General features: G+C 39.6%; 1 protein-coding gene across 2 annotated transcripts in view; it reads left to right on the top strand.

Moving 5' to 3' along the window:
* Window positions 1-15869, top strand: part of EDNRB (endothelin receptor type B) — a 39977-nt gene extending 24108 nt beyond the window's left edge. For both annotated transcript variants that reach the window (XM_019971599.2, XM_019971600.2), the window contains exons 6-8: window positions 2539-2672; window positions 3238-3346; window positions 5263-15869. In XM_019971599.2, the coding sequence (XP_019827158.2) occupies window positions 2539-2672; window positions 3238-3346; window positions 5263-5397 (378 nt within the window). In that variant the 3' untranslated portion in view covers window positions 5398-15869. The remainder of the gene's footprint in view (window positions 1-2538; window positions 2673-3237; window positions 3347-5262) is intronic.
* Window positions 15870-16674: the final 805 nt, after the last annotated feature.

Raw genomic sequence — 16674 nt, 5'->3', positions numbered from 1 at the left:
AAAGGCTTTGGCATAGTCAATAAAGCAGAAATAGATGTTTTTCTGGAACTCTCTTGCTTTTTCCATGATCCAGCGGATGTTGGCAACTTGGTCTCTGGTTCCTCTGCCTTTTCTAAAACCAGCTTGAACATCAGAAGTTCATGGTTCACATATTGCTGAAGCCTGGCTTGGAGAATTTTGAGCATTACTTTACTAGTGTGTGAGATGAGTGCAATTGTGTGGTAGTTTGAGCATCCTTTGGCATTGCCTTTCTTGGGATTGGAATGAAAACTGACCTTTTCCAGTCCTGTGACCACTGCTGAGTTTTCCAAATTTGCTGGCATATTGAGTGCAACACTTTCACAGCATCATCTTTCAGGATTTGAAATAGCTAACTGGAATTCTATCACCTCCACTACCTTTGTTCATAGTGATGCTTTCTAAGGGCCACTTGACTTCACATTCCAGGATGTCTGGCTCTAGGTCAGTGGTCACACCATCGTGATTATCTGGGTCGTGAAGATCTTTTTTGTATATTCTTCTGTGTATTCTTGCCACCTCTTCTTAATATCTTCTGCTTCTGTTAGGCCCATACCATTTCTGTCCTTTATTGAGCCCAAATTTGCATGAAATGTTCCTTTGGTATCTCTGATTTTCTTGAAGAGATCCCTAGCCTTTCCCATTCTGTTGTTTTCCTCTATTTCTTTGCATTGATCACTGAAGAAGGCTTTTTTATCTCTTCTTGCTATTCTTTGGAACTCTGCATTCAGATATTTATATCTTTCCTTTTCTCCTTTGCTTTTTGCTTCTCTTCTTTTCACAGCTATTTGTAAGGCCTCCCCAGATAGCCATTTTGCTTTTTTGCATTTCTTTTCCATGTGGATGGTCTTGATCCCTGTCTCCTGTAAATGTCACGAACCTTATTCCATAGCTCATCAGGCACTCTATCTACCAGATCTAGGCTCTTAAATCTATTTCTCACTTCCTCTGTATAATCACAAGGGATTTGATTTAGGTCATACTTGAATGGTCTAGTGGTTTTCCCTACTTGCTTCAATTTAAGTCTGAATTTGGCAATAAGGAGTTCATAGTCTGAGCCACAGTCAGCTCCTGGTCTTGTTTTTGCTGACTGTATAGAGCTTCTCCATCTTTGGCTGCAAAGAATATAATCAATCTGATTTTGGTGTTGACCATCTGGTGATGTCCATGTGTAGAGTCTTCTCTTGTGTTGTTGGAAGAGGGTGTTTGTTATGACCAGTGCATTTTCTTGGCAAAACTCTATTAGTCTTTGCCTTGCTTCATTCCGTATTCCAAGGCCAAATTTGCCTGTTACTTCAGGTGGTTTTTGACTTCCTACTTTTGCATTCCAGTCCCCTATAATGAAAAAGACATCTTTTTGTGTGTTAGTTCTAAAATGTCTTGTAAGTCTTCATAGAACCGTTCAACTTTAGCTTCTTCAGCATTACTGGTTGGGGCATAGACTTGGATTACTGTGATATTGAATGGTTTGCCTTGGAAACGAACAGAGATCATTCTGTCGTTTTTAAGATTGCATCCAAGTACTGCATTTCAGACTCTTTTGTTGACCATGAGGGCTACTCCATTTCTTCTGAGGGATTCCTGCCCGCAGTAGTAGATATAATGGTCATCTGAGTTAAATTCACCCATTCCAGTCCATCTCTAGGATGAGAGGAAGGGCCGGCTAGTTAGGGGGGTTTAAATGGACATGTACACACAGCTATATTTAAAATGAATAACCAACAAGGACCTACTATATTAGCACATAGACTTCTCCTAAATGTTGTGTGGCAGCCTGGATGGGAGGGGAGTTTGAGGGAAAAGGGATTCATGTATATGTATGGCTGAGTCCCTTTGCTGTTCACCTGAAACTACCACAGCATTGTTTATTGGCTATGCTACTGCTGCTGCTAAGTTGCTTCAGTCGTGTCCGGCTCTGTGCGACCCGAGACAGAAGCCCACCAGGCTCCCCTGTCCCTGGGATTCTCCAGGCAAGAACACTGGAGTGGGTTGCCATTTCCTTCTCCAGTGCATGAAAGTGAAAAGTGAAAGTGAAGTCGCTCAGTCGTGTCTGACCCTCAGCAACCCCATGGACTGCAGCCTACCAGGCTCCCCTGTCCCTGGGATTCTCCAGGCAAGAACACTGGAGTGGGTTGCCATTTCCTTCCCCAATGCGTGAAAGTGAAAACGGAAAGTGAAGTTCCTCACTCGTGTCTGACTCCTAGCGACCCCATGGACTGCAGCTCACCAGGCTCCTCTGTCTATGGGATTTTCCAGGCAAGAGTACTGGAGTGGGGTGCCATTGCCTTCTCCTTATTGGCTATACCCCAATACAAAATGAAAAGTTTAAAGAAAAAGATGAGTCTCTAGTCATTTAGGTTCTAATTCACAGTAACTATTTAGTTTAGAACTCTGTATCCTGAATTTTTACAAATGCCACTGACTTTTTGTAAACAGTATTAAACATTTTTTTTGGAAAGAGAGAATGCTATGATTATAATGAGCCATCCATTACAGAGTCTGATTGTGGTTTTATTTCAGAGACGGGAAGTGGCCAAAACAGTATTTTGCCTGGTCCTTGTCTTTGCTCTGTGTTGGCTTCCTCTTCATCTTAGCAGGATTTTGAAGCTCACTCTTTATGATCAGCATGATCCCCGTAGATGTGAGTTTTTAAGGTAAGTAAGGTAAAATAGAAATAGTTGTGTAAATAAATGCCATTCAGAAGTTTTTCCATTGATTCCTTTCATTGGCAGGAAGAGAGAGTACCATTTTTCTAATCCTAAAGCAATTTAAGATGCCCCCCCCCCCTTTTTTTTACTTTTACTTCTATTTCCAATGGAGAAGTAAGGGGAGCTTTGGAGAACCCTGAGAATGGAGAGCCAGGGCTGTCCAAGTGAGTGAGTGCATGATTGAAAATACCAGATCTGGTTCTACATTGCACTTTGTAAATCCTTTCTTTTTTACACAGCCTGGGCACTTATGAAATATATTTCATTTTAAGGCAGAGAATTGAGCATGGGAGTGGGAATAGCGGTTAATGATATGACAGGGACAGAGAATAAGAGAAAGAGAGAGACAGAAGCAAAGAGAAAGAGAGAGAGAGAGAGATCAAAATCAGCAAAGACTAGTGATAAAGTTAAAATAACTATAAATGGGTGATTTTTAAATTTATAAAGCACAAAAGTCTTTAAAGGATTTGTGCTCATAGCACATAAATAAATTTTCATATTATTTTTGCAGCTTTTTGTTGGTATTGGACTACATTGGCATCAACATGGCCTCCCTGAATTCCTGTATTAACCCAATAGCTCTGTATTTGGTGAGCAAAAGATTCAAAAACTGCTTTAAGGTAAGACAGTATTCGAAAATCAAAAACCCTTGTAATCTGGTATCAAATACAACCCTTACAAACTATTAACATTTCTATCCAGAGAGATCTAGTCAATTGTTTTATAATTTTCCCTTGTATTACATGATAGATGATTGTTTAAATATAAATTTTGCTCATAAATCACTATAATTGATTTCTCCCTACAAATCCCAGTCAACCATTCACTACTGCCTCAACCAATCAGTTTTACTCATAGAATTACTCAGAAAATGAATAAAAAATTACATGCATCGATATATGAATGCTCTCACATGATAAAATAAGAGCTACACATGAATTAAATGCACTATTTCCCTTTTTGCAAGATTTTGGACTAGGTAGCCCACTCCTAATTATAACTATGTTAGTCTCCTTTTTCATACACAGGTGAGAATTACAAGTCAAACAAAGCAGCTTAATTCAAGTTCTACCTTCACTTTTCTGTCTTCATTCAATAGCAGTGTTCCTTGATATAGAATACGTGAAATTATTCCTCATTTGCCTGCTTCCATTTGTGTGTAACATCCATCCATTCATTCACTCCTTCAGTTACCTAGTATGGAATAAAACATTCCTTCCCTTATATCCACTTATTCTTAGTGTAACCAAACCTAGGTTGGCTGCTTGTGCTCATACACCAATAATTCCAGAGACAAGTGTTAATAAAGAAGAAAAATACTTTCATCAGAAAAGCCAGCAATCTAGGGAGATGGTGGATTCGGGTGCAGAGACCGACTCTAAAGATTCTATTCAGTCATGACAATTTTTAAAGGGAAAAATGGAGGGAGAAGAATCTCAGTAAATCATCCAGGCAGAAGGTTGGGTTCTGCCTCTCCATGGAAGGCAGACAATCTGGCTCTCTCTTCAGATGTTATCTTGCCAAGTGATCTGCTTGCAGGATCCCTTGGGGGGATTGCTGTGGGTTCAGACCTAGTCCCGCTTCTTTTTATCTAGGAAAAGCATCAACAGGTTAGACAAGGCATCTTGTGTACCCAGTTGAGCATTAAGTCAGGAGTCAGTTTCAATTGCTTAGTGATCAAATCTCTAGGGGTGTGTTAGTTGCTCAGTCACGTCCAACTCTTTGTGACCCCATGGTCTGTAGCCCACCAGGCTCCTCTACCCATGGAATTCTCCAAGCAAGAATACTGGACTGGGCCATTCCCTTCTCCAGGGGATTTTCCCAACCCAGGGATTGAACCTCGGTCTTCTGCATTGCAGGCAGATTCTTTATCCTCTGAGCCACCAGAGAAGCCTATAATTAGGTTCTTTTAAGGTTAGAAGTGAACAGAAATAGGTAAACAGGAAAGGGACAAAGGAGCTGTTTTCAGTTCCCCACTGTCAACCACCATTCCATTTCTATGGAATTAGGGGTGAAGTTCTAGGGCACCATATTCTCAGAGTGGAAGACGTCAACATGGGTCTGTAGCATCTCTTTGCTGACAATTTTAGTTCTGTACTTAAATATATGGGGGGAACAAGCTACAATTATTTTGATGCCCACAAAGTTACAGATTATTATGGATGTATGGGTATGGTAATATTTCCACTTGCATAGGAAAAAAGCTTTGAGTTATATATTTATCAAATATTAAGAATATTCCTCAAGTAATCAAGAGTAAGTATCCAAGAATTGAGTGTCTTTCTATTTCATTTTAATTAAAAAATGAAGAAGTTTAATTATATACATTTTTCTTCAATGTAGCTTCTAGTTTAAAAACTTATCATATACTACTTCTGTAGTTATATGTTTTTAAGGGGAAAATAAGAGGGCATGGCAAGAAAGTGGCCCAAGAATTGCTGTTCATGCAGAGAAAGCCAGAATTCTGGTGAGCAAGGAGGGTTGTGATAGTGTAACTTGATGTAAACTTATAACGAAGTTACTTTGCTTTGTGCAGTCATGTTTATGCTGCTGGTGCCAATCATTTGAAGAAAAACAGTCCTTGGAGGAAAAGCAGTCGTGCTTAAAGTTCAAAGCTAACGATCACGGATATGACAACTTCCGTTCCAGTAATAAATACAGCTCATCTTGAAAGAAGGATTATTCATTTTCTTTATTTTGGACAGAAATCATTCAAACAAAGAGGTATCTGCCAAAGTAAAACAAAACAACGTGTGTGTTTGCACAAAACAATGTACAAATGTAAGAGTGATTATTTTCTTCACACTCAAGAGTTCCACATGACGTTTGATGAGCTGTTTCCAGCATGAGAAGACAAGCAGTGAGAATTAAGAAAGCCTTATTGTGAAAGCACTTAATTCTTTACAGTTAGCACTTCACTATATTATAGCTCTTCAGAACTTCTGGTCTATTCATACACCACTTACATTTAACTTGAGTTCACTCAGAATTCCTGTGAAAGATGTTTATTTTTGTAAATTAAGGTGAATCTGATGTAAAGGAAAAATGTGTCACTGCAAAACAGAATTTGTAGATGAAATTTTAAAAAAATCTTTTAAAGTTTCACACCATTGGTAGGGATTATATTTGGAAACAACATGTGAAAATAGTTCAGCTGGTGTATTTTTGACATTAGAGATGTATTTAAATGATCAGGAGGGAGAATCAGACAGACTGAGGTTTTTGAAAATCATGCAACTTTACATTCAGATGAGATCAAATGTCACAAAGGGACAGAGAGAGAAGTTTTGGAATGCCATCCCAAAACAATGCTTTGAAATCGCCTATTCGTGTACTTGGCAAAGAAAGGACTACCTACAAATTTTTTTGAGGATTATTAAAGCTTTCTTCTTTTACCACTGTAGTTTAAAAGCTGTACATCTAGTTTTGTCATCTGTAAATACTTCGCTACAATACACAACGTGTAGGTGATTAAACAAAGGCAGGCCCCGGTGTTCATACCTTTACAACGGAGAGATGCCAGTAACCCCATCATGGACAGAATGTGAGTTGCCTGGAGCATTGACCATATGGCAAAGGAGACAGCAGCATCTTCTCTGCAATTAAGGCGGTATCTGGCATATGTACCATGTGATAGTTAAAATACTGTCTCTAAGAGCATAGCTATTACAGTCAGTGCAACAGTCACCTTTAAAACTTATTACTAACTTTTACATTATTTTTGTAAATAACTAATAGAAATGAGTTCTGGATGCAGTGCCTTCCTGTCACAGGCAAAGCTGCTATATGAGACTGTTAAGAACCTTTTAACTTTGTGCATTCTTGCCGAATTCTTTCATCTCCCCAGCAAAGTGCCTTAGGTTAACTCAGATGAGATGTGTGTGAAAGTATGTACGAGAGGGAAACGGAAGACAGAGGAAATGAGATGGGGCGGGAGGAGACCCATGGGGACAGATTCCCATTCTTAGCCTGATGTTCGTCATTGCCCTTTACATCAATGCAAAAGGTCCTGATTCTGTTCCAGCAAAACACAGTGCAATGTTCTCAGAGTGGCTTCAGGAACAAATTGGGCCCAAGAGCTTTAACTCTGTCTTAAAATATTACAGAGTTTCTGATTTTTTTTTTTTTTGGTAACCCAGAGCCACATGTTGGGAATAAATGAGCAATGCTGCTTTCCAGCACCTAAGGTGATGATACCAAAAACCCAACAATGCCAGAAAGGAAAGACAAGTCATGGATTCATATGCCACATGGAATTTATATACACATCACAGTCTTGTTTATTAATGTCTTCCTAATCACATTTTCAGATCCTTGTCATCACAAAAGACATTTTAAACTTCAGATCTTATTTTAACTTTGGGTCACTACTGTTTTCAGTTTGTTAATAGATTTTTTTATTCCTATTTAAATTTGAGCTCATTTTGTGACAATTTCATTTTGTTTCTTCCTCATTTACATTACTGTGCCCTTTCTCTGTGTCAGAATCATGGGCTGTAAACATCTTGCCAAATTTTAAACTGCACTCAGAAAGTATATACATGATTATTTATAATGAACTCATGCACAGAGTCGGACACGACTGAAGCAACTTAGCAGCAGCAGCAGCATGTTCAGTAGCTTTTCTAAAAATGGTTGATTCAAAATTTTAACAGACTGACAAAGGTTGGTAAGAAACAAACATGATTTCTCAGCATAAATAAAATCAATATGGGGAAAGGGGCTACCGTTTAATTTTCAAACATATTTTCTAGTATTAAGGACTGCATAATATAACAATGGACAAAAGTAGTGTTAACATGGTTGTAAAGCTTAAAAGACTTACAACACTTTTAGATTTTCTTTTATATTTGCTAATATGGATGTGCATTAGTATTGATAGCTTACAACATATGGCCAAAGGAATACAGTTTATAACAAAGCATGAGTAAGCTGTAACTAACTTTATAAAATTGTAATATAACCATGTAAAATAATTATATATTTTGTTTTTTCTGAGGTCACTTAAAGTGGCAACTACTATAGTTGCTAATTCTTTATGATGTAAACAAAATCAATAAAAATTTAAATTGTTTTTGAAAAAGACCAGCTTATTTTTTCAATGTGCAAGCAATAATTTATTAAACACTAATTTAGTATTAAAGTTTAAAGGAAATATAAATGTCACAAATGGACATTACTTATGTTAAACACACAACTGTAAAGAAAATATGAAAGTTCTTAAATTAAAATGCCAAGTTTCTGTTAATGGTTTATTGTTGCGAGTAACCAGATACATATATACATTCAATTTTCCGAGGTTATCTGATTGATAGTTGCCAATGGCACCTTATGTCTTTCTACCTCTGGTTTCTTGCCTGGGGAGCATTTCATTGTCTAATTATTACTGTACCATAGATGAAAGGTGAAAGGCTGAAATGAGATTTTGGAATCACTCATTTCATTTCACAAGCTCCTTTTGAGTATTTACTAAGTGCAAGATAGGATGAAATTAAGAAAATAAGAGGTCAGCTCTTACTTGATAGGAGATAGAAATGACAGCAAAAATTAGTACAAGACAAAATGAAGTGACCACTAAATAACTGTGTTTTGCAGCTCTCAAGGTTCACATGCTTGTATCTCTTAGTACACAACCTCTTTCTTCCCCTGATAAAAATAATCAAGAATTTGCATTTACTCTTTTACCAAATAATTATATAAACTCAGCCTAGTGTTCTAGAGGTTTGTATGAGTTATTCCTCACCTTTTCTGAATGTCAAGTTGCCTAATCTGAGCTGGGCATTTTGAGATATGCTTGTGTGCTAAGTCACTTCAGTCACATTCGACTCTTTGTAACCCCATGGACTGCAGCCTGCTAGACTCCTCTGTCCATGAGATTCTCCAGGCAAAGATACTGGAGTGAGTTGCCATTCCCTCCTCCAGGGGATCTTCCCAACCCAGGGATAGAACCCACATCCATCTTTTATGTCTCCTGCATTGGCAGGTCAGAGAAGGCAATGGCACCCCACTCCAGTACTTTTGCCTGGAAAACCACATGGATGGAGGAGCCTGGTAGGCTACAGTCCATGGGGTTGCTAGAGCCGGACATGACTGAGCGACTTCCCTTTCACTTTTCACTTTCATGCATTGGAGAAGGAAATGGCAACCCACTCCAGTGTTCTTGCCTGGAGAATCCCAGGGACGGCGGAGCCTGGTGAGCTGCCGTCTATGGGGTCACACAGAGTCGGACACGACTGAAGTGACTTAGCAGCAGCAGCAGCAGCATTGGCAGGTGGGTTCTTTGCCACTGGTGCCATATGGGAAGCCCCCATCTATTTTGAGATATAGATGTTCTGAATTCAGGAGCTATGTGAGAAGTACAAGAAAGCAAAACCCAGGCAGAATCCTCTCTAAGGATTCAACAAAAAGCCTTCCTTCTCTTGAACTATATGAGTTATGGAGTCACAATAATAATAATAATGCCCAAATGATTCATGATAGTAAATGTAGGCAAAACAAATACAATTTAGGTTCTTGGAAGAAAACCAAAAGATGTGGCAGCACTAAGATGGAAATGTCCAGAAATCCAAATAGTGCAGAGGCCAAACTCATGAAGAATAATGTATCTGGCTGGACTGACTCGCTTTCAGTCATTAGTTAACCACAGAAGTGACAACATTAAATAAGCAACAGACCGAATGTGTATACCCAAATCAGAAAATCCCACTGAACACTTCCAGAATGTAAGGCTCACCAGCCCAGGGAATAACTCCATCATGGTAGGAAGGCAGCATGTGTAATGGAAAAAACTCCAAATGTAAAAAAAAAAAAAAGTGATACCCTTGATTGTTTTGACACTTTGGTTGATCTCAAACAAGTCAGTTAACATCTCAGAGTTCCAGTTGAATTACCTATAAAACATAGATATGAACACTCCTAGTCTAACTCTTATATCAAATCAACACATTTATTCCATTGTTGTTACTCTGTTGCTAAGTGGTATCAAACTCTTTGTGACCTCATGAACTGCAGCATGCCAGGCTTCCCTGTTCTTCACTGTCTCTCGGAGTTTGCTCAAACTCATGTCCACTGACATGATGCCATCCAACCATCTCATCTTCTGTCGTCCATTCTCCTCTTGCCCTCAATCTTTCCCAGCATCAGGGTCTTTTCCAATGAGTCGGCTCTTTGCATCATGTAGCCATAGTATGAACCTGAGCTTCAGGTTCAGCATCAGTCCTTCTAATGAATATTCAGAATTGATTTCCTTAAGGATTGACTGATTTAATCGCCTTACCATCTCCAGCACGACAGTTTGAAAGCATCAGTCTTAATACATAATTTTATTGTACCTTCTAAAACATAGGTATATTCAAATGCAGAAGACATAGTCCCTGTCCTTCAGAAATTCACACTCTACTGGGAGAAGTAGACAAATAAATTCAAGCAGCTAATATGTTACAGGTTCTAGAATATGGATACATACACAGTAAGAATAGACAGTTCAGAGAAACTCATCAGAGCAGTTGGAACTTGAATTGAACCTTAAAGGAAGTTTACCCAACAGACCAGGAGATAATGGCATTACTGGCAAAGTGACCATCTAATGGGGAAAAAGAGGATGAACCAGTATGGCCAGTTCAAGAAAAGGGCTGACCCACAGCATGTTGAAGGAGGAGTTATGAGAAGTGGGGCTGGAGAGATTATAGGTCATGCAGGACTGTGCTCCATGCAGAGGGGTTCGCCCTTCCCAAGGCTGAAAGTGAAAGTGACAGTCACTCAATCATGTCTGACTCTTTGCGACCCTGTGGACTGTAGCCCGCCAGGCTCATCTGTCCATAGGATTCTCCAGGCAAGAGTACTGGACTGGGTTGCCATGCCCTTCTCCAGGGGATCTTCCTGACCCAGGGATCAAACCCAGGTCTCCTGCATTGCAGGCAGATTCTTTACTATCTGAACCACCAGGGAAGCCCTTTATCTAAGGCTACTGTTTTTCAAATGTTTGAGGACCACATGTGCCAATCATCTGGAGGTTTGTTTAAAATGCAGATTCCTAGCCTTCAATTCATATCTTTAGAATCTCTGGGGTGGGGCCCAGAAGTCTTTAATTTAATGAAGATTTCAAGTAACTCTTATGCATCAAACACTGAGGAAGCCCTGCAATGTAGATGTTTACAGAACACCGAGTATTTAAATAAGAAGCAACAGGGTAAATTCTGTTCCCATAAGACACTGGTTTGGAAGCAGCGTGGAGCCTGACTAAGAGACAGAAAGCAAGGAGACAGAATAGAGACATGAGGGTCTGAGGGGGGAATGTGCGTGGAGAGGATGGAGGACAGACCTGGAAAGACAGGGTCATCATAACCTACTCGAGCAGAAAGATGTGGCAGGTAAAGTTTTTACGAGGTTTTTGGATGGCGGGCCATTAACCTCAATTAGCAAACTGTGGCCCAAGGGCCAAGCCAGCCTACTAACCTGTTTTCTTTCTTTCTTTCTTTCTTTTTTTTTTTTTTGTAAATAAGGTCTGGGAAGACAGCCACATCCATTGGTTTACATATTGACTATAATTGCCTTAATAGCACAATTGTGACAGAAACTTCATGGACTGCAAAGCCTGAAGTATTTACTATTTGCCTTTACCGGAAAACATTTGCCAGTCCCTGACTTAGATAATTGATCCTCAGAGATCAATGCAAAGAAATAGAGGAAAACAGCAGAATGGGAAAGACTAGAGATCTCTTCAAGAAAATTAGAGATACCAAGGGAATATTTCATACAAAGATGAGCTCGATCAAGGACAGAAATTGAATGGACCTAACAGAAGCAGAAGATATTAAAAAGAGGTGGCAAGAATACACAGAAGAACTGTACAAAAAAGATCTTCATGACCAAGATAATCATGATGGTATGATCACTCACCTAGAGCCAGACATCCTGGAATGTGGAGTCAAGTGGGCCTTAGAAAGCATCACTATGAACAAAGCTAGTGGAGGTGATGGAATTCCAGTTGAGCTATTTCAAATTCTGAAAGATGATGCTGTGAAAGTGCTGCACTCAGTATGCCAGCAAATTTGGAAAACTCAGCAGTGGCCACAGGACTGGAAAAGGTCAGTTTTCATTCCAATCCCAAAGAAAGGCAATGCCAAAGAATGCTCAAACTACTGCACAATTACACTCATCTCACACACTAGTAAAGTAATGCTCAAAATTCTCCAAGTCAGGCTTCAGCAATACGTGAACCATGAACTTCCTGATGTTCAAGCTGGTTTTAGAAAAGGCAGAGAAAGCAGAGATCAAATTGCCAACATCTGCTGGATCATGGAAAAAGCAAGAGAATTCCAGAAAAACATCTATTTCTGCTTTATTGACTATGCCAAAGCCTTTGACTGTGTGGATCACAATAAACTGTGGAAAATTCTGAAAAAGATGGGAATACCAGACCACCTGACCTAACTCTTGAGAAACCTATATGCAGGTCAGGAAGCAACAGTTAGAACTGGACATTGAACAACAGACTGGTTCCAAATAGGGAAAGGATTATGTCAAGGCTGTATATTGTCACCCTGCTTATTTAACTTATATGCAGAGTACGTCATGAGAAACGCTGGGCTGGAAGAAGCACAAGCTGGAATCAAGATTGCCGGGAGAAATATCAATCACCTCAGATATGCAGATGACACCACCCTTATGGCAGAAAGTGAAGAGGAACTCAAAAGCCTCTTGATGAAAGTGAAAGTGGAGAGTGAAAAAGTTGGCTTAAAGCTCTACACTCAGAAAACAAAGATCATGGCATCTGGTCCCATCACTTCATGGGAAATAGATGGGGAAACAGTGGAAACAGTGTCAGACTTTATTTGAGGGGGCTCCAAAATCACTGCAGATGGTGATTACAGCCATGAAATTAAAAGACACTTACTCCTTGGAAGGAAAGTTATGACCAACCTAGATAGCATATTCAAAAGCAGAGACATTACTTTGCCAACAAAGGTTCGTCTAGTCAAGGCTATGGTTTCTCCACTGGTTATGTATGGATGTGAGAGTTGGACTGTGAAGAAAGCTGAGTGCCAAAGAATTGATGCTTTTGAACTGTGGTGTTGGAGAAGACTCTTGAGAGTCCCTTGGACTGCAAGGAGGTCCAACCAGTCCATTCTGAAGGAGATCAGCCCTGGGTGTTCTTTGGAAGGAATGATGCTAAAGCTGAAACTCCAGTACTTTGGCCACCTCATGCGAAGAGTTGACTCATTGGAAAAGACTCTGATGCTGGGAGGGATTGGGGGCAGGAGGAGAAGGGGATGACAGAGGATGAGATGGCTGGATGGCATCACCAACTTGATGGATGGTGATGGACAGAGAGGCCTGGCATGCTGCGATTCATGGGGTCACAAATAGTCGGACACGACTGAGTGACTGAACTGAACTGACTTAGATAAGAGCTTCCCACACGATGCTAGTGGTAAAGAACCTGCCTACTAATGCTGAAGACATAAGAGAATAAGGTTCAATTCCTGGGTTGGGAAGATTCCTTAGAGGAGAGCATGGCAACGCACTCCAGTTTTCTTGCCTGAAGAAGCCCCATGGACAGAGGAGCCGGCAAGCTACAGTCCATGGGGTTGCAAAGAATCAGACATGGCTGAAGCAACTTAGCACACCGGCACAACTTAGGTAAACCACATTAAAGGAAAAGAGAGGCAGCAATTAAATTGGAGGACAAAAATGAATTATGGGAACTAAATGAAGTCTGTCTGGGATGGAATGAGTTTAAGGTACCATGAAACATCCACAGAGAGATTTAGAAGTTATGTCAAGGTTCAAGACAAAGATGTTTTTATCATGGTTTGTATTAATCACTTCAGTCATGTCTGACTTCCTATGGCCCCATGGACTGTAGCCCACCAGGCTCCTCTGTCCATGGGGATTTTTCAGGCAAGAATACTGGAGTGTATTACCATGCCCTCCTCCAGGGGATCTTCCCAACCTAGGGATCAAACCCAAGTCTCCTGTATTGCAGGCAGACTCTTTACCATCTTAGCTACCACAGTTTAGAGATGTTCATTAAAGGGGAAAAGGTTCAAGGAGAATCAGAAAAAGTAGTAAAAAGAAAAAAAAACAGGGGTCACAAATGCAAGAGGGGTGAACAGAGAAAAAAAATTCAGAAGAGACTTCAAGCAACAATGAAAACTGGTGTCACTAAAGTCATGGGAAGGTGGTGCAGAAACAAAGGATAAGCTGTCAATCAGAGTAAAATGAGAATGTTCAAAGTGATCTTTGAAATTGGAAATTTGAAAAACATCAGAGGCGTCATCAGGAGCAGTTTGTGTGTGTGTGTGTGTGTGTGTGTGTGTGTGAGAGAGAGAGAGAGAGAGAGGTGATGATGATGATGATGACGATGATAATATATCTCCATTTTCTCATCTCCTATTCACTCATTAATATGTATTTTATACATATGTCATATATCATGCCACCTTAGCAATAGAGGAGGATTAGGCTCTTGGTTAACATTAATGTATTAAAAATACATGCTTTTTTCCTCATACTCCTTCCAAAACTCCACTAAAATGACAGAATAAGAATTTTTTAAGGTATAAACCCACAAAGACAGAGATGAAAGAGAAGATAGCATCTGATTAGAAATATTAACAGAAGTAAGATGAAAACCAGAAAGATGAGAAACAGCTCAAATTTGGGCTTTCTCTACGCAGTGACTGCCACAGAGGCAGGTCGACATGTTTCACAGCCCAGAAGAGACTTGGGTGTTGGAGGGCAGGTGTCTTCTTTCCCTTTGAAGACAAGAGACTGAAGTGAAGCAAGAAACAAAATGACTGATTAAAAGTCTAAGAGATCAGACTGGAGCATCCATCTGTAGCCTGTACAAACCAGTGAGTGCCCCGAGTCCGCTGAAGACATGTGGCTTAACTTCTGGAGAGGTTGCGCCAGGTTATCTATGGAGATCATGGTCCGTGGAGGTCAGCTCTTTGGTCACATGGAGGACAGGAGAAGGTGGGAGGGGAAAGAGACCCCTTACTGGAATCAAAAGGATGAAGCAAAGACTGCCCTATAGACAGTGGGAGCTTCAGCCCTCATCCCCTACCAGACACACCAGAAGAATGACTGGCAGTCTTGTATGTCCCAGCAGGAGACTGAAGATTCTGTTCTGAGGAAATAACCAGCTCAGCTCAAGAAAAATAATGTCTACAGATATCTCTATTGAGGGTGGGGAAAATTCTCATTGCAGTGGGTTTTCTTCCCCACCACATACCTAGAATTACCTTAGTGCCACATTTTGAAATATGAATAATCAGGCAAAGATCAGTAGGCATTTTAGAAAAACGTCTGAAGTGAAAGAACCCAAAACAACCAGGGGAAAAAAAAAAAAAAGCAAAGGGACTGGGGAAACAAACGTAAAAAAATGCAGCAAAATCATAACTGATTTTCCCAGAGCAATAAATAATGAGCAGCAAATACTGGACGTTGTATACACAAAAGGAACGTTCAAAGATGGAAAACATGCTCCTGGAAAATGAACATTGGTAGGAGAAATAAAATAAAATACAATGAAAGGATTTCAGAAATGAACTTGAGGGAAAGTAGAATGTAATGCTCTTCTACCAAAGTGTGCTTAAGCTAAACTGAGGAAGGAAATTAAGGGATCCAGGAAACAGGTGAATCCCACACAGGAAAGGCTCAGAAACTATTCCCAAGATAACTGAGGGGGAGGAAATACTGTTTAACCTGTCTACAGTGCAATCAGTCTAGTTTAGAGCTGAAGAGCAGGGGGAGGAGCTCACCAAAAAAAATTAGAAGAGATTGTCATATTTGACCGTATTTATAGGAGTTTGCAAGTCTATTAAAGCTCCTGAGGATAAATGGATAGCAGTTGCATAGAATGTAAGCAAACAAAAAGTAATTAGGTAATCATTCATCTCCAAAATTTTTTCTGGTAGAGAAAAAATAAATTATCATACCTACATGACTTGGATATGTTGTTGTCAATGTGAACACTGAAGATGGTTTTAAATAATCTTGTGACACAAATGAAATTGTTATATAAATAAATTGGAAGAAAAAAAAAGGGGGAAGAAACATGTGTGTAATGGTTGTGGTGCAACAGATGTAAATCTTAATTTTGTATAATAAAAACCTAACCCCAACTTGGGAAAACAATAGCTGTTGTTGTTGTTCAGCCGCTAAATCATGTCTAACTCTTTGCAACCCCATGGCCTACAGCACGTCAGAGAAAACAATTGCTAACTACCTAAAAAAGTTGAAGATACGCTTATCCTATGACCAAAATTACTACTTGTAGAGATACTGCTTATGTAATCAGGATACAGATACCAGAATGTTCAGTGAAGTATTATTGGTTTCAGTCAAAAATAGAAAAACTCTAACTCTATCCATGATACTTTCTATGGCTAGATTTTGTGGTCCATAGCCATACAGCAATATACTCTACTATGGTTTTCTCAACCTCAGCACTATTTACATTTTTGACCCAATAATTCTTTTTTAAAGCATCTTTCTTGTGCATTTTAAGATGTTTAGCAGCATTCCTAGCCTCAGCTTTAAATAATAAGCCTGTAGCATCCACCCACTCAGTTGTTACCAACAAAATGTCTCCAGGCATTGTCCAGTGCCTCGTGGGGGCCAAACTGCCTCCTGTTGAGAACCACTGAGTTCCATCAGTCTGATTTCATTAACATGAAGTTCAAAACCTTGCAAAACCAAGCTATATTTCACAGTATTGCAACCATAGATGACAATAAATAAATAAAGGTAAGCAAGAAAATAATTATACAGGAAGGATGATGGTTATTCACACGAGGCTCTACTGGCTTTGGAAAGATGCTTATTATTTGTTATGTTATTAATTTATAGTATTCTGTATGCTAACATGCATATTAATACAAAATATATGGTGTATATAATATGGCTATCTATGGTAATAACTATTTATATAGGGGCTAAC

The sequence above is a fragment of the Bos indicus genome, chromosome 12, assembly GCF_029378745.1.
Source record: "Bos indicus isolate NIAB-ARS_2022 breed Sahiwal x Tharparkar chromosome 12, NIAB-ARS_B.indTharparkar_mat_pri_1.0, whole genome shotgun sequence".
In the NCBI taxonomy this organism is placed as follows: Eukaryota; Metazoa; Chordata; class Mammalia; order Artiodactyla; family Bovidae; genus Bos; species Bos indicus.
The sequence above is the reverse complement of the archived record's forward strand: the minus strand, read 5'-3'. Positions and strand labels throughout refer to the sequence as shown.